This window comes from Saccopteryx bilineata, chromosome 4 (genome assembly GCF_036850765.1).
Source record: "Saccopteryx bilineata isolate mSacBil1 chromosome 4, mSacBil1_pri_phased_curated, whole genome shotgun sequence".
In the NCBI taxonomy this organism is placed as follows: domain Eukaryota; kingdom Metazoa; phylum Chordata; class Mammalia; order Chiroptera; family Emballonuridae; genus Saccopteryx; species Saccopteryx bilineata.
The window spans coordinates 171,569,419-171,594,822 of NC_089493.1; the positions used below are offsets into that span (position 1 = coordinate 171,569,419).

General features: G+C 38.3%; 1 protein-coding gene and 1 pseudogene across 2 annotated transcripts in view; both read left to right on the top strand.

The window, feature by feature from the left end:
* RBM27 (RNA binding motif protein 27) overlaps positions 1–23,507 on the top strand; it is a 79,859-nt gene extending 56,352 nt beyond the window's left edge. The window contains exons 14-20 of one of the 2 annotated variants that reach the window (XM_066272886.1): positions 156–272; positions 1,298–1,372; positions 1,900–2,061; positions 4,973–5,077; positions 5,204–5,386; positions 14,659–14,769; positions 17,921–23,507. In XM_066272886.1, the coding sequence (XP_066128983.1) occupies positions 156–272; positions 1,298–1,372; positions 1,900–2,061; positions 4,973–5,077; positions 5,204–5,386; positions 14,659–14,769; positions 17,921–18,004 (837 nt within the window). In that variant the 3' untranslated portion in view covers positions 18,005–23,507. The remainder of the gene's footprint in view (positions 1–155; positions 273–1,297; positions 1,373–1,899; positions 2,062–4,972; positions 5,078–5,203; positions 5,387–14,658; positions 14,770–17,920) is intronic. The other variant, XM_066272885.1, reaches the window with a different exon arrangement.
* Positions 16,199–16,353, top strand: LOC136336824 (U2 spliceosomal RNA; annotated as a pseudogene).
* Positions 23,508–25,404: the final 1,897 nt, after the last annotated feature.

Sequence of the window (25,404 nt, forward strand, 5' to 3'; positions counted from 1 at the left end):
ATATTTGATTGCCAATTGAATTTATGTTTAAATAATTAGTTTTACAAAGGTAATATATAAAATTTATCTCCAAAAAAGTAAATATATACAGTCTTTATAAAAAATGACTTTGTAGCATTTCTAAGATTTAATTTAATCATATTTGTGTTTCACAGATATTTTCATCTACAGGCCATCCAAAAATGTACAGCTCCTCAAACTTAAAGACTCCTGCAAAACATGGTTCAGGGTCTAAATCTCACGATGTTCAAGAAGCTCTTAAAAAGAAGCAGGTACAACTTTGCTTTTTCTTTCCTTCAAGAGGAAAGGATCCACCAAAATATTAAGTTACCACATAATGCCTTTTACAGTTGATGTTGTGTGGAACTCCATTGCCATGTTTATGTAGCTGTTGATGCAGTGTACTTGAACAGAAGGTGAACACAAACAGTGTTTTGCAGTTGCCTTCTGGTGATTGCATCAAACGCTGAAAGACGTTTTTCTGTACAAAAGTAAACAATACGAGCTGACCTGGTTTTCATTCTCTAAGGGATAGATGCACACTTATTCTATTACTTACTGTCCTTTTTTCCTCCTTGGTTTTGTAATTTAGATAATATTTTGCATAAAATAAAATGTAGTTATTTATGTGACTCAAGACTGAGTTTCATATCACCTTAAACTCATGGTTTTTCAAGTAAAATATATGTTTATATGTATTATCTCAGTTTAATTCAAGATTTAATTAACTGAGGGTAGAAGGCAGTGTTTTTCTGGCAAAAGTGATACGCTTTGCAGTTGTTTCTAACCTGTAGTGCATTTTATCTTTTTATTTTTTTGATCTCTGCAAAAAAATTGTTTATTTTTTTATATTTATTGTTTAATTTATTGCGTTGACATGGTTTGCCAAACCTTATAGTTTTCAAGAATGCAGCTCAATGTTACACCTTCTACACACTGCATCATCTTAAGTTTTAAACTTTATTTGGCTTATTACACTGGCAAGTGAGAATCTCTCTTGTTTTTCCTTAGATATATTCAGGTCATTCAAGTTAATAAACCTCATAGGTACAGCTAATTAGTATTCAGTATTTTTAAATATCTTTTGAAGGACAGTTATAAACTCTTCCATAATTGGGAGTGTTGAGAAAATACATTTAAAAGCTTTTTCTGGTTTCAGCTATTTTTTGAGTAGGGAGGAAAATTTATCTTATTATAGGGATGGCACAGAAGAAATTAATTGAGAATAAAGTAGCCTTATATATCATTGGCAAATTTTGTTACCCATTACTAATTTTTTCTTTACCTGTTTATTTAGGAAGCAATGAAGCTACAACAAGATATGAGGAAAAAAAGGCAAGAAGTGTTAGAAAAACAAATAGAATGCCAGAAGGTAAGACGAGATCATTATATGCCTGTTAGAATTGATATATACAATGGATTTTAACCTAATTAAGTGGTGGCGTAGTGGATAGAGCATTGCTCTGGGACACAGAGGTCCCAGCTTTGAAACTCTGAGGTCACCTGCTTGAGTGAGGGCTCACTGGCTTGAGCGTGGGAGCATAGACATGAACCCATGGTCGCTGGCTTGAGTCCAAAAGTCACTGGCTTGAGCAAGGGGTTGCTTGCTCTGCTGTAGCGCCCCCCCCAATCAAGGCACATATGAGAAAGCAATTGATGAACAACCTAGGTGCTGAATGAAGAATTGTTGCTTTTCATCTCTCTCCTTTCCTGCCTGTCTGTCCCTATCTGTTCTGTATGTCTCTCTATGTCTGTCTTGCTAAAAAAAAAAAAAAAAAAAAAAAAAGATTTTACAAAGATACCCTGAATGGTGAAAATTTTAAGGTTCTTTTTTTTTTTTTAAGGTTCTTTTTATTAAACTTTATTAAGCATACCTTTTCTTTTTTGTTTGTTTTATAGATGCTAATATCCAAGCTAGAAAAAAACAAAAACATGAAACCAGAAGAGAGAGCAAACATAATGAAGACTTTGAAAGAGCTTGGTGAAAAGATCTCACAGCTGAAAGATGAATTGAAAACATCTGCAATCTCCACACCATCTAAAGTAAAGACCAAAACAGAGGTATCTGCTGTATTTTTTTGTTCAGCACGGGGTTATTGAACATGTGTTACGTGCTTGGCACTTTGAAGGTAAAGTGAAACCCTTAGGTGGCTAACAGTCTAATGAGGAGTCGATTTTAACAAGTTATTTTTTTTTTTTAAGTGAGAGGAGGGGAGATAGATTCCCGCATGCACCCCAACCAGGATCTATCCAGGGAGAAGGAGGAGAAGAGAAACATATGATTGCTTCTCATATGTAACCAGGGATCGAACCTGGTATGTCTGCGTGCCAGGCTGACACTTTCTACTGAGCCACCAGCCAGGGCCTATAGTAACAAGTTTTTAAAATATTTTTATAGATGCTTTTGAAATAGGTTGAATACTTCTTGACTAAAGGTATATTTTTTAATTGAAAGTTCTGGTTCTCTGCTGAAGATGAAACTCCTAGAGAGATGGCAAGTAAAGAAGTTACTTCCCATTTCAGCAGTTTTATTTTTTTTGTAACTCTGTTAAACTGTTGTAACAAAACCATTATTTTTAATCAAAAATATAATTTGCTTTAAAATGCGTAAAAATGTGGGGTTTTGCCTGACTAGGTGGTGGCACAGTGGATAGAACATCTGACTGGGATGCTGAAGACCCAGGTTCGAAACCCCAAAGTTGCTGGCTTGAGCATGGACTCATCCGGCTTGAATGTGAGGTCACTGGCTTGAGTGTGGGATCATAGACATGACTCCATGGTCTCTGGCTTGAGTCCAAGGTCACTGGTGTGAGTAGGGGGGTCACTCTGCTGAAGCCCCCTGGCCAAGGCATATAAGGTAGCAATTAATGAATAATGCTCTGGAACAAAGAATTAATGCTTCTTTGTCCCTTTCTCTGTCACTCTCTAAAAAAAAGTATTTGTTTTGAAAGAAAAATGAAAGTTCTAGATCTATTTTAACTTTTAATTTTGTTAATTTCTCTTTGTTTCTTTTTCACATGTAAATACTTGGTTTACACACTGATTCCATTATACCACAGCTCTGTAGTGGATTTTAGATGAATTTCCAGTGCTTTGAGAACTGGTAGTAAATTTTTCAGATATTTGGGACACAAATTTTTATGTGCATTATTATATAAGGTCTACCGGAAAGTTCTCTCCGTTTCTATCACAACAAGTTTCGACACGTAAGCGCATATTTATTTGGCGCATGTGTGCCTCTCTGTTTTTATCACTTAATATATACATACTGACGTAGCAAATTAACTAAAACAAAAAAGTTTAGAAAAGAGGCCAGCGATGTTCAATAGGAAGAACATAATACTGCATCATGATAATGCCAGGCTACATGCTGCTTTGGGGACTCGTCAAAAAATTGCAGAACTAGGCTGGGAAATTCTGTCACATCCACCATATTCCACGGACTTAGCACCCTCCGACTATCACTTGTTTTTGTCCTTAAAAATTTTTTTGAAGGGCAGAAAATTCAAAAATGAAGAAGATATCAAATAAGCACTGGTTCAATTTTTCGCATCAAAAGATAAAACATTTTTCAAAAATGGGATATACAAATTGCCCTCATGCTGGCAAGAAATCATGAATAATAATGGCAATTATATTATTTAATAAAGTTTATTGACGGCAAGAAAAATTTGTATTTTGTTTTATTCCAAAAATGGACAGAACTTTCCAGTGGATTTTATATTATGTTTGAAATTGTGACTCTTCTCATATAGAATTGTAGAGTGTTTCATTAAGAGTATTTTTTTTTTTTTAGCCTGACCAGTTGTGGCACAATGAGTAGAGTGTTGTGACCTGGGACACGTTCCGAGGTTTGAAACCTGAGCATGCCAGCTAGAGTGTGTGGGGGAGTCACAGGCTTGAGCATGAGATCATAGGAAGGATCTCATGGTTGGGTTGCTGGCTTTAGCCCAGAGGTCATTGGCTTGAGCCAGGGACCACTGGCTCGACTTGAGTCCCTCTCCTTCACCCCCCCCCCCCAATCCTGTCAAAGTGTTCTCTCTTGCTAAAAAAAATAGTTAAAAAAAAACTATAATAAAAATATTTCCCCCAATTACAGAAAAAACATATGCACATTTTAAAAATGAATGAGAATACATATGGGAGGAAAATAATCTCTCACAGTCACATACCTAAAGACTGATTATCTCTTACCAAAAAAAAAAAAAAAAAAAAGGCAATAGGTGTAAGGGTCATACCTGAAAGCAATTATGTAATTATTATGTTTGTCCTATTAATGAATTTTTGCTATGTAATTTTATTTTGTCCCATTATGTTATTTTATTATTATTTTATCTTTTTATTTTTTTGAAGTAAGAATTGCGGAGGCATAGAGACTCCTGCATGCGCCCCACCAGGATCCACCCGGCATGCCCTCCAGGGGGCGATGCTCTGCCCATCTGGGGCATTGCTCTGTTGTAAATCAAGCCGTTCTAGAGCCTAAGGTGGAGGCCATGGAGCCATCCTCAGTGCCTGGGCCAACTTTGCTCCAGTGGAGCCTTGGCTGTGGGAGGGGAAGAGAGAGACAGAAAGAAATGAGAGGGGGAAGGGTGGAGAAGCAGGTGGGTGCTTCTCCTCTGTGTCCTGGCCAGGAATTGAACCCAACCTGGGACTTCTACACGCTGGGCCGACGCTCTACCACTGAGCCAACCTGCCAGGGCCTCCAAATGTTTTATTTATGATGTTTTATTATGTGAAAATTATACTCATTGCAGGTAACTATTTCCAGAGTCTGAGTTTTAGGCTGTTTTAAGCAGTAATACTGCTTATGGCTTTTACTGATACCATTGTACTCTGTACATGCTGTCAGTATAGTTACTGCATCCTCTCACATTTTTCCAAAAGAGATGTGTGTCATTCTCAAAGTATAATATTCTGAATAAGATCTTAGGAGTAATCTAAAAAATACATTTTTACTCTTAATATTCCAAAGGCCCAGAAAGAACTATTAGATACTGAACTAGACCTTCACAAGAGGCTATCCTCAGGAGAAGACACGACAGAGTTGCGGAAAAAACTCAGTCAATTACAGTTTGAGGTGAGAATTAAGAGGAGTTACTGACTCACATTTAACATATGAAAAATTAGTTGTTGTTTTTTTCTGTTTTCCAAGGTTTTGTCTAATAGTGTATATTTTATTCTTCCTCTGGTGGCTGTTACTCAGGCTGCACGACTAGGTATCCTGCCTGTGGGTCATGGAAAGAGTATGCCCTCCCAGGGCCGAGGAAGAGGCCGGGGGCGTGGAGGAAGAGGAAGGGGTTCACTGAATCACATGGTGGTAGACCACCGGCCCAAACAAGTTGTGAGACTCACTGAAGAGGAAAAAGATGACTTACTTCATTTCTCAGTAAGTTTTTAAAGTAGCAAATACCAGCACTAAAAACACTATATTCAGCATTTCCTGGCTGCATTCTGTATAAGTGGAAAATGTTTATAGATTAGAAGTTATAACAACATGGGTATTAGCAAATTTTTATTAATGTATTATAACGTCAAGAAATAGCTCATGCTCTGTAATTTTTAATATCCTCATAAGTGTATTTGTAGTGATAGGTTGTTCCAAAGCTATCTTTGATTTTTGTTTTGGTTATTACATGGTTTATCAGGTTTTTATAGTTAATATGTGAAATTAATATGGGATGGAGGCAGAATTCAAAGGAAGAATTTTATTAGGATAAGAGACATGTTTAATTATGTTTTATATACACGTATGACTATTTACTTTCGTAAAATTTCTTTTTGTGAGAGAGGAAAGGAGAGAGATGAGAAGCATTAACTCATAGTGGCGGCACTTCCGTTGTTCACGGATTGCTTCTCATATGTTTCTTGACCAGTGGGCTCCAGCTGAGTCAGTGACCCCTTGCTTAAGCTAGCAACCTTGGGCTCATGTTGGCAACCCCTTACTCAAGCTGGTGAGCCTGAGTTCAAGCCAGTGACCTCGGGGTTTCAAACCTGGGACCTCAGTGTCCCAGGTTGACACTATCTACTATGTCACCACCAGTAAGGCACATTTGGTTACTTTTAAATAAGTATGCAAATAGAGATTTGAATTGCTTCTCAGCCTTTTGGCGAAGATCAAGTGCAGATAGAGCTTTGATACAGGTAAATGTCTTTATTACCTTATGCATAAACAGTATTTTCTTTCCCTAACCACTCACTAATTAATTCAGTAAATATTATTATTTGTGCTAGAGCACTTGCAAACATGATCTTATTTAATCTTAAATAACTATAGAGTGCATGTGAAATCCTGTGTGTACAGTTGGGAAAACTAAAGCCTAAACATGAGTTAACCAAGATCAAACCACTAGTAAGTGGTGGAACCATGATGGAAATGCACAGTTGGCTGTTAGCATCAGGATCCTATTCCTCAGGGAACTTTTTTTTTTTTTTTTTTTTTTTTAAACAGAGAGAGAGGGATAGATAGGGACAGACAGGAACGGAGAGAGATAAGAAGCATTAATTAATAGTTTTTTGTTGCGACACCTTAGTTGTTCATTGATTGTTTTCTCACATGTGCCTTGACTGTGGGGCTCCAGCAGACCGAGTAACCCCTTGCTCGAGCCAGTGACCTTGGGTCCAAGCTGATGAGCTTTGCTCAAACCAGATGAGCCCACGCTCAAGCTGGCGACCTCAGGGTCTCGAACCTGGGCCCTCCGCACCCCAGTGTGACTCTCTATCCGCTGCGCCACTGCCTGGTCAGACCCCTCAGAGAACTTTTTTTAAGAGAAAACATTTTCGGCCTTATTAGTAAGTGTTAAAGACGATGAGGGAAATCTTAAAGAGCAAGACTTTATCCCAAAGTTTCTTATTATTTGCGCCATTTGTCCTTTTTCCCTTGACTGTTGGAGAACAGTGGTGGTTATAAAACAGCGGTTCTCAACCTATGGGTCGCGACCCCGGCGGGGGTCGAACGACCAAACACAGGGGTCACCTAAAGACATCGGAAATACATATTTATAAATAAAATGTTCCTGTGTCCCTCCTGCTCTCTCCCTTCCTTTCTCTAAAATCAATAAAATAAACAATAAAAAATATTTAAAACCTCTTTGCCAAATAAGTTGGATGTTTAGACCCACTGCCAGCTCTGGTGAGGTGATATTTGGTGATGTGAAGCAAAACTTTTATAAATTTGTTCCTGCAGAAAGTTCCAGTTGGAAAACATAGATAATTGCAGGAAGCTGCACGCTCTGTCCTGAGGGTCACTGGAGACTATGTGTAGGCGTTTGAGTTTTAACCCACAGTCATGCTCCTATGGGTCCCTCTCCTTCTCATGAGTTTGATACGTCTGAATACAGCATTGCGTTTGTGGAGAGGGGCATGGCCGGTATTCGGGGAGGGAGCAAACAGAGCTGAGGCAGACAGGTGATAAGGAGACATCGGCATCAGTTTTTTTAAAAAAATTTTATTCATTCATTTTTAGAGAGGAGAGAGAGAGAGAGAGAGAAGGGGGGAGGAGCTGTAAACATCAACTCCCATATGTGCCTTGACCAGGCAAGCCCAGGGTTTTGAACTGGCAACCTCAGCATTTCCAGGTCGACGCTTTATCCACTGCGCCTCCACAGGTCAGGCCGTCATCAGTTTTGATGGTGTTTTGTTGTTTTTTGTTTTGGTAAAGTGCTTATCACACAGTTTTGAGTACTAGAAACATGCTCTAGTAACAGAGACTTAGACAGTATAGTATGCTTTTTTTGAAAGAAATACAGAAATGCATTTTCTGTATAATATCAGTGGAAATAGAGTTAGCAGGCTTAAAGGGTAACTCTTCTTTGAGGTCTTTCATATCCCACAAAGCCTAAGGTAAAAATGTATACTTTGCTATCTTTAATAATTCTGGAAGGATCATGGATGATCCACATCTGTATGAAAGATGGTGGATGGGATTTTTGAAGAATGAGGGCCTTATTCTGGAGTCCTTAAGTTTATTGTTATATCCAGCAATCCACTTCTGAGAACTTAGCACAAGGGAATTAATTGTTAGGGTTGTGTGCAAACATCTGTAAGTATGCTCAGGATAGCGTGCTTCATAGTGAGTGAAACATGGAAATAATCTAGATGCTCACGAGTATTTGCTACAGTTAAAGACATGTTTTTAATGAATAGTGACATAAAATTCTCAGGGTTAACTTTAGGCTAAAAAAATGGGATGCAAGATTAAACAAAAAAAATGAAAGTGCAGTAAGTTGTGGGTGGCAGAATTCAAGTTAGTTTTTCATTTTTTTCATATCACCTCCAGTTTTCCAAACGAATGTATATTATTTTTTAAATGAAGACTTCTTAACCTCACATTCACTTTTAGGTGAGGCGTCAGCATTTTTATGGTAAATTTTAAAACCAAATTTGAGGATTTGTGTTCATTTTGGGCTTTTATGTCCCAGGTACCGATATAAAAATATGTGCAAGTTAAAATATATATAAAGTTGAAATATTTAATATACAATGCAAGCTATATATAATAACATAAAACATGTACTAATATATAAATATTTAAGTAGTGTATATCAGAGGTCAGCAGACTTCTGTAAAGGACCAGAGAGTAAATGTTTTTTTTTTGTATTTTTCTGAAGCTAGAAACGGGGAGAGACAGTCAGACAGACTCCCGCATGCGCCCGACCGGGATCCACCCGGCACACACACCAGGGGGCGATGCTCTGCCCCTCCGGGGCGTCACTCTGCCGCGACCAGAGCCACTCCAGCGCCTGGGGCAGAGGCCAAGGAGCCATCCCCAAGCCCGGACCATCTTTGCTCCAATGGAGCCTTGGCTGCGGGAGGGGAAGAGAGAGACAGAGAGGAAGGAGAGGGGGAGGGGTGGAGAAGCAGATGGGTGCTTCTCCTGTGTGCCCTAGCCGGGAATCGAACCTGGGACTTCTGCACGCCAGGCCGACGCTCTACCACTGAGCCAACCAGCCAGGGCCCCAGAGAGTAAATGTTTTAGGCTTTTGAGGACTACATGCAGTCTTGGCACATTTTCTTTTCCTTCTCCTTCTTTCCCCTTCCCTGCCCCCACCTCTCCCTTCCTTTTCCTTTTTCCCTTTAAACATGTAGAAGCTGTTACCTTACTGTATATGTTAGTTAAGTTTAAAAGTATGGAACAATATAATTATAAATAGAATTTTATATATTTACACATTAAAATCAGTGAGTCTAGAAAGAACTTTTAAAGAAAGTATTCTTATTTATGTGTCTTTCATTTGACAGAAGTCTAAGAATACTAAAGTCGTTCCTGAAGAATTCCCTTTATCTTAATATTAAAGTTGAGGTCAGAAGCTAAACATTTTTTTTTTTTTTTTTTTTTGCATTTTTCTGAAGCTGGAAACAGGGAGAGACAGTCAGACAGACTCCCGCATGTGCCCGACCGGGATCCACCTGGCATGCCCACCAGGGGCGATGCTCTGCCCACCAGGGGGCGATGCTCTGCCCATCCTGGGCGTCGCCATGTTGCGACCAGAGCCACTCTAGCGTCTGGGGCAGAGGCCACAGAGCCATCCCCAGCGCCCGGGCCATCTTTGGTCCAATGGAGCCTTGGCTGCAGGAGGGGAAGAGAGAGAGACAGAGAGGAAGGCGCGGCGGAGGGGTGGAGAAGCAAATGTGCGCTTCTCCTGTGTGCCCTGGCTGGGAATCGAACCTGGGTCCTCCGCACACTAGGCCGACGCTCTACCGCTGAGCCAACCGGCCAGGGCTAGAAGGTAAACATTTTAAGTGACAAAGTCTTGCCTAATGGCACAGACGGGACAAGTGCTTAGGTACATTTCTTTACCATTGGTTAAAGAGAAGTTTGTCTGGTTTTAACTGGGAAAATTGCAAGCAATGTGTATCAATTTAACTACTAAATTTTTGAACTGTGGTTGTGTGGTTTAGCTGTTAGTGATACAGAGTGAAACTAAATTTATTTTTTTCTAATTATGAAGGTAATTTAATTCATGCTTCTCAGGATGCATTTGGCTGCAAGTAATAAATAACTTGCTGAATATGGACATTTATTATTTTTTCCCCCAAGAAGTCTAGAGCTACAGACATCGATTCAGGATCGATGAATTCAGAAACTCAGCCACACAGGTTTTCTTCTTGTTTTTCCTCTGCTCTCCCTGAGTGTGACTTTTGTTCTTAGGCCTTTTGCTTCGTGGTGTAAGGATGGCAGCAGTAACAACGGACCTCACAGCCTCTGGCAAGAGTGTTCAAAGGCAGATAAGGACTAGGACCTTTCTTACAACATTTTAAAAAATAGTGAGATAGCTTTCCTAGGTCAGTATCAGATGCTGTCTGTATGACCGACCTGGGCAACCTGTTTGGAGGTACAAAGCAATCTACAGTCTGCTGCTGCCTCTGCTGGGCCTGGATGTGCGCGGGAAGGACTAAGGTGTGGACCAAGGCTGGCTTTTACCAGCCACGGGCCTGGGAGCAGGTCAGCAAAAGGCCCAAGGCACCCCAAAATCCACCTCTGTCTGCCTGCTGCCTGGAAGGCTCAGTTGCTGAACGAGCCTCTGGTGGTACTCAGTGCATGACATAGGTTCTCAGTGAGTCAGCAGTTAGGGGCAAAGGATGTTTACCAGATTGATACAGCTTCAAACTCAGTGTCAGTTTTGGGTCTGAGGCCACTCAGCAAACGTCTCAGGGTATACCAAGTCTAGCTGCTACCTGCTGGGTGCTTGCATACCTTTGTGATGGGTTGGGTTATCAGGGAGTCATCAGGGTTTATCAGGACCAAACAGAGCCAAGATTTGGCTATTTGAAGGAGGGCTCTGTACGGGTTGAGCATGTGAGGGGAAAATGGCACTTGTCCTACAGTCACACAACTCACCTGTCCCAGATTCTTCCAGGAGCCCCGTCTCAGCAGTGCAGGGCAGCCAGGAGTCAGGAGGATAGGGCCAATGGATCTTCCATGAGGGGAGGGTACTGGGCAGTTCACAGGAGAGGGGGAGGAATGGCCCCTGCTTCAGAGCCACACAACTTTGTTCCTGACACCTCTGAGTCTGCCTAGACCTCTCTACCCCGGCCCAGGCAGCCAGGTCATCAAGCAGGGCATGAGCTCCACAGGATGGGGCGACAGGGAGTCCAAAGTGGGTCTGTTGCATTTTCCCAGGCTGGTGCCCTTGGCTGGTGCTCCACCCAAGAAAGATGGACTCACTCAACATGGCTCCTGGTGGTGTCCCCATGTGTCTCTTCCCAGAGCCACAAACCCCAGTTTCCTCATACAGCTCTAGTCTACTCTGCCCTCCTGGTGGAGCCCAGGGTGAGTGGCTGCGAATGAGATGTGCTCTGGCCCTTTCAGAGGGCACCTGTGTCTCTAGCAGATTACTGTCTACCTGACAGACAGAATCTCCACTGCTTTTCACAACCAGATGTTATATGGGCACCTTTTCCTGGCTCTGTTACTCTGGGCTGGGGAGCCTGGCTTGGGGTTGCGACCCCACACTTTCCAGAGGGGACCTTTGCAGTTGTGATATCCCTCTGCAGTCTCAGCTGCCACCAGAATCAAGGCCAGCCCTCTTCATGTGTCAGCCCTTGCTTCCAAGTCTCGACGTGGCTTCTCTGAATCCTTGGTATAAGATTTCTCTATAGTATAAGATTTCTCTTCAGCTCATCTTCAGTTGGTTAGTCAGGTTGCTTGCTCTGTATTTTAGTTGTAATCCCAGTTTGGTCTTCGGAGGAGGTGAGTGTAACATCCACTTACTTTGCCACCACCTTGGATCTGATCTCACTTTATTTTTATGAACATTTTTGCTGTAAACACTTTATAGTCTTTTAGTATGTATGCATACTCATTTCTGTAGGATATATGTGGAATTATCGAGTGAACTGCATGATTTTTATTAGTTTAGATTTCCACCAGTAGTGTGAGGGTTCCTGACTTAGTATTAAAATACAAGGGGTCCTGGGGATACAACAGTATCGACATACAATGTTTTGACTTTATGACGCTCACCTATAAAAACTTAAAAAAATCGAGACATGTTTTGGCTTACACCATTAGCATCGTACTACTTATGGACTACCTGGATGAACTAGTTTTGATTGTGTGTGGCAGAAGAATACACAGAATTCTTTTTCTGTGGCTTAGTTGTGTTTTTATGTCCTGGATTATGATTTTACAACTGTGTTAGGATAGGTAAGTGACTTCTCTAGGCTAGGGTGTTCTTCGACTTACACTAAAATTCAGGTTGTGTCACTGTCGTAAGAACAGAACTGGGTTGTAACCCGAGGACCCCTGTACATTTGATCTTTGAACACCACCAGGATTAGGGGCGCCAAACACCTGCACAGTTGAAAAATCCTCATATAATTTAAATTGGCCTTCTGAATACTTGGGTTCCCGGCCATGGTTTGAAAATACAGTTGACTCTTGAAAGCTGTGTATGAGTGGACCCATGCAGTTCAAACCCACATTGTTCAAGTGTCAATTGTGCATTTGTATGCTAAATTATAAATTAGGTAGTGGGAGTTTATATTTTTAGTTTCTGATTGCATACAGATACAATTTTTTGTTTCTTTAGTAATATACAGGGTGAGACAAAAGAAGGTTTACAGTTGCATATGAAACAGTTTACTCTTGTATTATTATTTGTTTGTATTAGAACTGTAAACTTATTTTCCTACCTGTGGATATGTAGTGCATTTAATGTCTAAAGATCCTTTTGGAGAACAGAACTTGCTACCTTCTTTGGAGGGTAACACAGTTAGTATAGGTTAAAATTATATATTTTTCTGATTTATTAAAGTAATGTCTTTATTTAAAATTCAAATCACAGATAAAGCCTAAGGATAGAATGTATAACATAGAAGCAGTACTTTAGAACAATGAATTATATAATTGAAATTAGCTAAGAGAGTAGAACTTAAATGTTTTCTCCAACACAACAGCATAGAAAGGTAAATATATGAGGTGATGCATGTGTAATTAACTTTATGGGGGGGAGTCCTTTCACGATGTATATATCAGATCATCATGCTGTACACTTTAAATATCTTACAGCTTTTTTGTCACTTTTATTAAGGAGTTCTCCCAGGGGAGCAAAGTTATCTCAGTAAAACTGGAAAGAATAATTCAAATAATATAATGATGAACAAAATAAACTGAGCCTGACCAGGCGGTGGTGCAGTGGATAGAGTGTCAGACTGGGACGCAGAAGACCCAGATTCGAAACCCCGAGGTCACTGGCTTGAGCACAGGCTCATCTGATTTGAGCAAGGCTCACCAGCTTGGCCCCAAGGTCGCTGGCTTGAGCAAGGGGTCACTCGGTCAAGGCACATATTAGAAAGCAATCAATGAAGAACTAAGGTGCCGCAGTGAAGAATTGATGCTCCTCACCTCTCTCTGTTCCTGTCTCTGTCTCTGTCCCTCTCTCTGCCTCTCTCTGTCTGTCAAACACAAAAAATAAATTTATTAATTAAATAAAAAATAAACGGAAACAGTCTCTGTAGTTGGGCTATGTGTTAAAGAAGAGAGAATGTAAGGGAAAGGGATATGTTATACACATTACCTGATTTGCCCCCTACCCCAGGTTCATTGAGATACTATTAGTTTGTATTAATCTAAGCTGTATAGATAATGATTTGATTATATACATCATTATGAAATGATTACTAAAATACATTTAGTTAACATCCATCACCTCACATAGTTATTTTTTGTGATGAGAATTTTTAAGATCTCTCTTAGCTGCCAGGTATCTGATTTTTAAAAGATGTGTCTTTGATACTTCAGTTTAGTATGTCCCATGAGTCAAATATTTGGTGTCAGATTATAAGCAATGGACCCCCACAAGGAATCATGGGAATTTTTCTTAGATCACAGATCAATATCTATACAGACAGTAGTTAACTGGCTGTGGGTCTGGCGTAATGTTCACTATTGCAATGCAATGATCTGAGTGTTCTTTGGAAACATTTGGCAGAAGCTTCAATGTAGCTAATCAACATTTTTATTAGAAAAACTAGAGTGAAACCTTAAATTTAGAAGAACCTCTCCTATCGCATTTTCAAGGACTGAACCAAGCATTGGGGTTTACAATCCAGCACGGTTAATAGGAAAGCTATAAGAACACCTAAACTTTCCCTTCGTGAAACTTGGGGTTCCTAATCTTTTGCCTATGTTTCTGTGTCTTTAAAATTAAACCTTTGGCTTTCTCTTATGATTGAAATTTGCTGGGAAGGGGAAGAAATGTTTATACTGTAGTAACTGAGGAATAATTTGAAGTTGAGCAGCTTTACCTTAAGTTAGGATAATAGGTATTTAACGTTTGTTTAATGTGTAGATGAGCTAGGGAGTATTGTCATAGTTGTATAGCGTTTCAGTACAGAAAGCAAGGAATAGCTTTGTCAAATATGGGTGGGGCTCTAAGAGATACCGTATGATGAATAGACAGTGTTTTAAAATAATTTCTTAAAATTTTAAGGTTTCAGTCTAAATATGTAGATTATCAAAGCCATTTCCTGGGCAAACTAGAATTTATAGTCCACTAATTAAGAGAATCGTTTTTTCTAGCTCTCATTTGAGAGTGTTGGTAGATCTACTTAAACAGGTTTTTCTTCATCATTATACTTTTTAAGTAGCATGCAATTTGAAAGAATCATTAGTAAATGTGAGTATAAACTTTCCTGTTTTTCTAAAATCTATTTTAGGCTGCAAGCCAAGGCTCAAAATTCAAAGACCGTCGGCTACAAATACCATGGCACAAGGCCAAGGTGCCTTCCGTATCCACTGAGACTGAGGAAGAAGAAGTCAAGGAAGAGGTAAATTAAACAATTAAAAATAAGAGTTGAAAAACATAAGTAACTTGAATTAGATTGTTTTCCAATTATATATTTTTCTTGATATTAAGTTGTATGAAATAAATATTGAATTCTTTCATGAATGCAATTAGTGAAGATTAAAAGTTTACTAAAGTATCAGCAGGTACAGAAATATAAAAATAATCCTCTTTGGAGGATTATTTTCTGTTGTAGAGAGACTGTTCTTTTTTTATTTGTGTTTATTTGGGCTATAGGTATTTTTTCTGGTAAATGAGGGCACGGATTATATGAAAAAATTATATTTTTGCTGATTGTTTTAGCTTTTCATTTATTCTAGTTCAGTAAATAATAGATTTTAGTTTTTTACTTTCCTTCTCTGTATAGTTGATTAAAGTGATAGTATAAGGAAGTTAGACATAGAGGGGGAAGACTAAGAAAGTCAAGGACTTAAATAGTACAAGTACTAAATAACTAGCCTCTAAGAAGATATGAGAATTGATTTTGCTCTTTTACTCCTGTGACTTCCTGAGTCATCACATTGTTTAAAAGCAGGGGTCCCTAAACTGCAGCCCCCTGAGGCCATTTATCTGGCCCCCATTGCACTTCTGGAAGGGGCACCTCTTTAATTGGTGGTCAGTGAGTACTGTATGTGGCGACGCCACAAAGCCAAAAGCAGGCCTATAGTTCCCATTCAAATACTAGTCAGTTTGTTGTTGTGTTTTTTTTCTGAAGCTGGAAACGGGGAGGCAGTCAGACAGACTCCCGTATGCGCCCGACCGGGATCCACCTGGCACGCCCACCAGGGGGCAATGCTCTGCCCATCCGGGGCATTGCTCTGTCACGACCAGAGCCACTCTAGCGCCTGGGGCAGAGGCCAAGGAGCCATCCCCAGCGCCCGGGCCATCTTTTGCTCTAATGGAGCCTCGGCTGCGGGAGGGGAAGAGAGAAACAGAGAGGAAGGAGAGGGGGAGGGGTGGAGAAGCAGATGGGCGCTTCTCCTATGTGCCCTGGCCAGGAATCGAACCCAGGACTCCTGCACGCCAGGCCGATGCTCTACCACTGAGCCAGCCGGCCAGGGCCCAGTTTGTTGATTTAAATTTACTTGTTCTTTATTTTAAATATTGTATTCCTGTTTTGTTTTTTTACTTTAAAATAAGACATGTGCAGTGTTCATAGTTTTTTTATAGTCTGGCCCTCCAACGGTCTGAGGGACAGTGAACTGGCCCCCTGTGTAAAAAGTTTGGGGACCCCTGTTTAAAAGGTATCTAGCATTTATGGTTTAGAGCAGTGGTAGTCAACCTAGTCCCTACCACCCATTAGTGGGCATTCCAGCTTTCATGGTAGGTGGTGGTGGAGCAACCAAAGTATAAATATAAATAAAAAGATAGATTTAACTATAGTAAGTTGTTTTATAAAGATTTATTCTGCCATCGCTTCTCTGCCTTTTGGCTAAGATCAAGTGTATTCTGCCAAACTTAGCAAAAATTCCACATAAAGTACTTATACTTGGTAAGTAATTATTATTATATGCTTTAACTTGCTGTAACTCTGCTTTATAAATTTTATAAAGTAAAGTTACTTCCCTACTTTATAAATCATCATTACTGTGGAACAGGTGGGCGGTTAGAAAATTTTACTACTAACAGAGATACAAAAGTGGGCGGTAGGTATAAAAAGGTTGACCACCCCTGGTTTAGAGTCTTCTAGTCATATGGGTAATTTTATATAAGAAAAGTAGAAACATTTCCTGTGTTTAAAAAAAAAAGAAAGAAAAATTTTACTATTTTGGAAATATTTGTAGACACTTCTAATTATGTAACATTTTACATTTTTTGTATAAGATTTGAAATGTCAGTGATATAGGGAAGTTAGTATGTATATTCTCTCATGAATAATCAGATACTAAAGGAAAGGTTTAGAGGAGTTGGAATGGTCATTTACTTGCCTTATTTTTGAAGTTAATGAAATAAAATTAATTTTATCAAAACCATTTCATAGGATTTTTTTATTTTTCTTACTAAACATTCATATATTATTTACTTTATTTTTTTGAAATTAGACTGGAAATCTTTTCCAATTAAAATTAAGCGAAGGCCCTGGCTGGTTGGTTCAGCGAGAGAGCATAGGCCCGGTGTGTGGAAGTCTTAGGTTTGATTCCCAGTCAGGGCACTCAGAAAAAGCGACCATCTGCTTCTCCATCCCCCCCCCCCCCCACTCTATCCCTCTTTTTCCCTCCCACAGCCATGACTCAAATGATTCAAGCAAGTTGGCCCCGGCTGCTAAGGGTGGCTCCCTGGCCTCACCTCAGGCGCTAAAGTAGCTCAGTTGCTGAGCAATGGAGCAGTAGCCCCAGATAGGCAGAGCACTGTCCCATAGTGGGCTTTCTTGTGGATCCTGATCAGGGCACATGCAGGAGTCTGTCTTTCTGCCTCCCCGCCTCCCACATAATTAAAAAAAACAACAACAAAAAACTAAGCAAAGTTTGCCCTGGCTAGATAGTTTGGTTGGTTAGAGTGTCAACTCAATATGTAAAGGTGTGGGTTCATTGCCTGGTGAGGGCATGTACCAGAACAGATCAGTGTTTGTCTCTGTCTCTTTCTTCCTTCCTTTCTCTGTAAAATAAGTGGATAAACTAAAAAAGAAAAAAGGAAGGAAAAAACTAAACAAAATTAACAGAGGAGTAGATTGTATATGGTGTGAGGCAAAAGTAGGTTTCTAGTTGTGAGTACGCAAAACAAAGTTTACTCTCTTGTTTTGTTTTCTTCCTTATTTATTTAGATATTAAATTTAATGGGATGATATTGATCAATAAGAGTACATAGGTTTCAGGTAAACATTTCTATAGCATTTGAATGGTTGTGTATGTGCCCATCACCCCAAGTCAAATCATTACCTGTCACCATATATTGTGTTTGTTCCTCTTAACTACCCATGGTTTATTCCTGCGTTTTTATTTATTAGTTGTATTATTTTCCATATGAACAACTGTAAACCTGCTTCTGCCCCTCCCTGTACATTTACCAAAAGGTTTTAGGGTTTTTTTTGGTCTAAAACCAGCATGGGCTTTATATTTAATTTGCTTGATTTTGTCTTAAAAGTATTCTATTTAACTGTCTTGTACCGCTGAGCTGACTTGACCCTCTCTCTTCAGGAAACAGAAACCCCAGATTTGTTTTTGCCTGATGATGACGACGAAGATGAAGACGAGTACGAGTCGCGTTCGTGGCGAAGATGAAATCTGAAGCGAGCTGTATAAGCAAGCTGTATAATTTTTAGGAATATTGTTTAGAAGAACAACTTTTTAAAATTATTTAAAGAAGTCAATGAGCCAAAAAGTTTTTTTTATTTTTCTTTTCAACACAGTAGATTTAAGGAGAGCAAGTTTGCTGTTTAAACACATCTCATAACTGTTCGTGATACTAAAGCACCAAAGGCCTAGTGACTTGGACACAGTTGTGAAGACCCGTGGGAATGACATGGATGATCTCTAGAGCCTTATTTTCCACACCATCTGTTTTTGTTGCTGTTGGTGTTGGATTATGATGTAAATGACAGGGTGTTCAAAAATTTTATTTTTGATTATAATCTGCTGATAAAATTTCATTAAATGTCAAAATTGCCTGAAATCTCTTAACTCTTAGCTGTGGGTGGGTTATCACAGTAGGAGACATTTGTAATTAAAAATCCCCTTATGTTTTCAAGCCTTGTCTTGAAAGGAAAGTAAATTTATTGTATTTTTTTTTACTGAGGAGAGGAGTCCAATTTGTATTCAGTCTAAATTTCTTTTTTGAGGGGGGCTATGTGCAGTAGTAAGTACTATTTTAGTGTCAACCATAACAGACTTTTGAATTCTTAAATGCTGTAAGGTAATGGTAGTTAGTTCTATGGGATTTTCATCCTGTCATTATATTAACTCTCCTGGACTTGTGTTGCTGCTGATCCTTATTTTGCTTTGAAATTACTGAACATTGGTTCAGTTTTTTGTGGTTTTTTTTTTTTTAATTCTCAGAATATGAAAAGTTTTCACCTCTTGCCTCTTTCTCATCCCCATTTTCTTTCTCCTGCTTTTTTATTAATAGGCCTAACTTACTCCTTATTGAGATAAGTGATTCTTTTGGGCCACCAAAAGTCAATCCCCAATAAAAGGTTTAAACCAGCACCTTGATAAGTATGTGTTTTGATGAGAATAATGGAAGGATTTATGAGGGAGAGCCAGTCACCAGCTTTTTCTTTTTCTTTTTTAATGCTTCAGTTTAGTTAATAGTTAAACAAAAGGGTTAAAAAGTGTCTGAAATTCTTTCCCTAAATTTAAACCATGATGGTGAGGTGATGGGATAGGGAGGGGGTGGGATAGAGTAGGAATATGGGTATGCTAGTAATAAATGGGAGTCATAACTTGACTTTGATCAGATGACCTTATTTTTTGATAATTTTGTAGTTTGTTGCTATCCATGAACATATGCATCCTTCAGTAGACAGTTTCCTTCACTGTGTGCATTTTTACTGTACACTGTATAGAGTACCTGTTAAGTACAATATATATGTAAATTTATGTCCTTGTGTCCTGAATGTTAGATGGAAAAGCAGAGGAGCAACACTACACTGTATTGACCCCTGGGGAAATAAAATTATTAATGTACATAGGATGTCACTTTTTCAAGGATATGTACATCTATGTTTTTATATATGTGTGGTGTGAAAATTTGAAACTTCCTGTTGGCTTCAGAAGGTTCTTGGTGATCACTATATCAAGGATTTTGTTTCTTTGAGGTAAAGACTTTCTCAAAATAGAAACTATTCACTAAGAAACTTAAAACCATCAGGATTCTAGATTTACTTAGCTACTAGAAGTTAAATCCCACGTTCTGATTATCTTTCCTCTTCCATTTACTTTCCTGGAATGGTGTGTCAAACCAGGACCATTTTTATGTTCGTGTAACTTTCCCTCCATAATAATAAGGACTTCCTCTTCCTAGGGTGTTACTATATTTCTGATAACACTGAAACTAAAATAAGCTTATGAAAGAATGGGAAACATGACAGTGGGGTACGTAGAATAGGCAATCTTGCTCCTTCCTCCTCCATCATCTCTAATGAAATTTTCTCGATGTCTGTGGCTCAGTCGGTATATATTTTGAAAGATTCATTGTGGTGAATATTTTGAGTCCTGACAGTTTAAACATGATAGAGGGAACAAAGGATTTATATATTTTTTGTACAAAGTTTTTTCTTAAACTGTATAATTTTGTAAATAATTTGTTTGGTTTTTTTTGTGTACTAAAACTACCAGCGTATAGATTTCAATAAGAATTGTTGTATTTTTGTATTTGGAAACTGAAAATTGCAGTAAATTAATGGAGCTGTAAAAAAATTTTCAGTAGACTGACAGTTCAACAGAATGAGATTCCTTTTCATATGATTTTTTTTAACCTCAAAATTGACATCTTATTATACTCTGTACAGGGAAAATTGAGGATTTGTTTGCCTTTTTAGTTATTGGGAGAGATGGTGTGAAAGAAAAAGGTTATACAGTGAGAATAAGATTTGAGATCCTTTGTATAAAAACTTTTTCAGTACACCTTATATGGGACTAAAATACTTTTAACATGTTCTAAGACTTCTAAAACAATTTTGACTCTCGAAAGTGAATTCAAAGTATGGGTTAAATATATATAATAATAGAAAATTTAAGTTAGTGTTAGCATAAAATAGTTGAATATGTTGTTGTCCTTTAGGATTTTGTATCCCTACCCTCAAATCCCCAACCGTTAGTATTTCTCTTAAAAGTGAGTAAGTACCGTGACTTGCTTTCTTTGCGTCTTCAGTTATAGCAACAACATGTACCATCTGAGGCAAGTTCTGTTCTTTTGAATATGTATGACATCTAAGTAGCTGATGAACAATCTGTCTAGGTCACCCTGGCTTACTAGTGGATTGCTGCCCAAGCTTAAAAAAGGTCACCCGCAGGGAATTCAGAATTTCCCCCAATTTCTTCATGTTGTAACAGTGGGAAAACATTGTCACTAGGTAAGATGATAAATTGGAAAACAGTGTTGTTACGGTGAAAAAGGTCCTGGTGATGGATCATTATTTCAAAAAAGAAGAAAAAAAATCATGTGAAAAGGAATAGTAGTTCCTCTTTATGTATAGTATGCCTGTATTATAGTTTTTACAAAATTGTGAACTTGTGTAATAGTATATAGGAGATATTGTTGGATTTCTAACTGTTTATACATTTAAATTCATATATGTAATGTTTGTTTTATCAATTACAATCTGAATTTCTAAGAAGCATGTTGACTTTTGCAATAAAGATGCAATATGGAATGGTTCACAATTGGAAAAAAAAGAAAAAAGATGAAAGTATTACAAATTTAAAAGAATTTGGAAAATTTATGAACCATTCCAAAAATTATAACAATCACCAAAAGAGCTGTAATTCTGGCTTGTTCTGGAAAGAAAGAAAATGTGTGTGTATGCTTGCTTGTGTGTGAGCATGAATGAGTAGTGGGTATGGATGTGTGTTTTATGTTGGGTTCATGTTCATGAGCGAATGCCACTCTGAATTTGGGTACTGAAATCACTGGCTGTGAAATATTCAGAACTTTCAACAGGGTGGAAATGAAAGAAAAGGGGATTAAAGTATTGCTTGTAAGTAAGCTTTGATAGCCATATTTGTTGTTCATAATGGATCTTGGTATCTGAGATACAAAGCACAATTTTATAAAAGCCATTATTTTCATGTTATCTTGAGGATATTCAGTATGCCTGCTAACAATAGGAAGGTTAATTTTCTTTTGGAATACAGAGAGAGGAAATACCTTGAAGAGGTGACCTCTAATTGTGATGGATATTTGTAAGGAAGAAGAGAAGGAAGTGATCTTACACTCCTAAGACCTGGGAGGTGATGAGAAAGGGAAGTCTTATCATTTGGACTCACATTTTCTTATTTTAAAAATTGCTTTTCTTATAAAATTCCCCTTCAAAGGATTATTCATTGTCTAAGAAGAGTCATTCCTTCAGACTCAGCTTATACAGTGTAAGGGAAATACTTAAATAATGGGAGTGAATTTTATTTTCAGTCTTTTCAAATTTTATTAGTATTTTATGAATTAGGCAAATTCAAATAGCTTTATGACCATTTGTTTTGAATAGATAATTCTCTATAATAAACATTAGTCTGGGAACTTTAGTGGGGACAAGCCTAATTCTGAACATAGTTATATCTGTTTAATATTAAGCCAAATATTTTACTAAAGTGGACCTCTCACCAAATTATTGGTTTTATGTGATTTTTTTTTTATTACTGATTTTGCTGTTATTCTAAAGCCAAATTTTGATTCATAAGCCCCAGTATACTTTCTACTCTGGATCTATCAATAATTATGTTGCAGTAAACAGAAGATTTGAGCATTTATGTCAGCACTTGGGATCACTTTAGATGACAGTGTTGCTGTAAACAAGTGGACCAGCATTATCTTGCAAGGCAGACCTGCACATTTTGTATAATTTTTGTCTCAAAGATCTATTTGAGGGGCCAAAGAACAGACTCGAAAATGTAAGGTCATCAACTGCTACTGCATGTGTTATGAATCACTTTCCTTTCTGTTCAGTTGATCTTATTTGGCAAGTGATCTCCTTTCTACGGGATCATCTATCATTTGGCCTCTTACCTGGTTCTGCAATCAACCTTAGGTTAACTAAACCATCCAGCATTCTGAGATGAGCGACTTGATACAGGTGAAATTAAGGTCAGAATAGTGTTTGATGAATGACAGTTTTGTAAGATATTTGCAGTTTTCTAACCACTTCATAGAGTTCTGTTACTTTGAGTGGTCCATTAGTAATTTAATAAAGGAGTTAATATAGAGGTACTGGTTTAGTATTTGATTACTTGAAATTGTTCTTTACTTGGTCAGTGTCGAGGTATAGAAATTAGCCTTTTTAGTTGTCTCGCCCTGTTTCTGTTCTCAATATTGCTTTGTAAGAACCTCCTAAAAGTGAGTATCTTATTAACGGTTTTCTGGAGTCCTTGTTGATTTCATCTTTTCTTGGTTTGCCCCAAACAGTTATTAGTGTGAGATATTGTTACATTTCTCCTGATTTTAAGTTAAATTAGATAAGTGCTAATACAGACCTTGCCCAATTTTGGTTTCTTGAGGATGATTTGGCCCCAAGGTTGAGGCTGTGCACAAGTTCAGTTTGACTCAGACCAAACACTGCCTGTGTAAACATCTGTTTTTATGTGAACTACTGAGTTCTAGCTCCTGAGCCACCCTCCAACAGAAGGTTTATTTACTGTAGCATTCAAGTTTTTAACCTTTAGAGCCTGTAGAGGGCTCTAGAAGGCAAAATTTGGTTGGCCTTAGCGCAGTGACTGAATCTTGACAGCAGCTCACAGTGAAAAATGTTTTGCATTGCAATCCAGTGTACATGCTCACACACCCCACACAAAGGTTACCAAACAATACCCTTAGTACTCAGTATGCACCCGATTATTAATTCTTGTTAGGATTCTCTATTTGGCTTTCAGAATTGCAGTTTGGAAAACACTAGCCTATTGAGGTACAGGGTAAACTGGATTTTTAAACCACTCCTTTCCTTGCGGTGACATCAATCTTATTTTGAGTATAAAATGATATAATTTAACATTCTGTATTTTGCTTGGAAAAGCAGTCTAGAGTCTGAAATTAAAGGTGAAGATGTGTACATCAGTGTCTTTTGATTGCTTGATGTTCTTGAACATGAAATTATAGTTTTTTAAATAGGCAACAGTGAGTGACTTTAAACTTGTCCGTAGTGTTTTTTGTTTTTTAATTTTTCCATTGGTTTGACGGGGGGGGGGGGGGACAAAGAGAGAAAGAGAAGCATCAATTTGTTGTTCTACTTGGTTCTATTTAGTTGTGAACCCATTGGTTGCTTCTTGTATGAGCTCTGAACGTGGATTGCATGTGTGACCTCATTGTGCAGGACGATTCTCTACCCACTGAACCACCTGACCAGGACTTGTCTGCAGTTTTGTTTTTATCAGTATTTGTTCTAGGAAGGGAACAATACTGGATTGTTTATTGGTGCTACTTTTTATGAAATTCAAGTCACTTTGCAGAAATTACTTTTTTTTTAAAGACCTGCTTATAAAGCCCATATGACTACAGCTTTTTAGTGTCTGAATCAATAAAAGATTATGTGGCTTTGTGTTTTGCATGTAGAGTCACCTCTGCTATCAGCCATCCAAACAAAAACCGAGTTTGATTTCTCTGTGAGAAAATTGTACACATTCCAACCTGTGTCATTGAATTACTAAGCCCTTCTCAAACACATTTTTCCTGGAGTTTTTTTTTTTAAAAAGAGATACTGATAGACCCCTGTATAAAAAAGAATTACCTAATGTTTGCCTCTTTTCTTAATCTTGTATCAGTTGTATCTTGACATGTCTTGAATTTTTCCAGTTTCTATAAAATAAAATCTAAAGAGACTAGGAATGTGTTGATGAGAATGTCGCCGTGTCTTCAGAAATCTGCAGAAGGAAAGCCATTAAGTCTGCAAGGTAATGAAATCAGCCATAATTGTGGAAATGTAAGTCATTTGTACATTTCAGTATTTCTGTCCCCTGTCCTTGTGCATTCCTCTTGGGATTCCTTAGGCAATAAAACCTGACTTATCTGTAATACCCGTGTACCAAGTAAATGTTTTCAACTGAACTGTTTGATCATTTCAAGGCATTCACTTTTTAAAAATAATATTTTCACCTAAAGTGGATGATAATTTTAAACTATTCACTTTTTAAGAATGACTACTGGCTTGTGTTGAATGCAGACAGTCCTAGGACTGGCCCAGCAGTGGCCTGCACCCTGTGTTTGCAGCAGCCCTTTGAGGAATAGTGTTTGATGAATGACAGTTTTGTAAGATATTTGCTCTTACCTCCCTTGCTCAGCTTTGAACTGAGTTTTGGAGTGATTACGAGGTTCTTAGAGGCCACGCAGCTTGCAGAGGCGGGACTAGCATTTGACCACAGATCTGACTCCAGACTGTTTTTAACCTCTGCGCTTTACTGCTTCTAATAAACGGAATATTGCAGGTTTGTAGGATGTCACTGGTCTTTTATATTAGTGTCTGTCATACATTGCCATTCTGGCTCCATCTGTTTCATCTGCCGGGATTGGAACCAGGCTCCCTAGGGAAGCAACTGTGTTTTTAGGTGGCATATTGGAAACCGTCGTGAACAGTGTTTATATATGCTAATTTGTGGGGAAACATTTTAAAGTCATTTTTTGTGACCTCTGTAATGTACAGCCAGCCAATTTGATACACTTCACAGTAATTTGGCTCTGTCATAACCTATGTTTATTTTATTTTCAATTTTATCTTAAATATTTTCCCTGTGGCAAACTGAATTATGATAATCTTGCAGTACTTCTACCTTGTTTCTTTGTGTTTTTCAATATTTCTGGTGCCTTCTTCCTTTTAACCCGGGCATTTAAAAAACCAGGTTGTACATAAATAAGTTACATGCTTTAACTTAATGATGTTTTCATATAGTATACTGAGTTTTCTAGGCAGAAAGTGCTGAGAATAGCAAGTGTTCATTTATAGTTATGTTTATGCCATAGATTTTTTTAAAAGAATATATTCTCA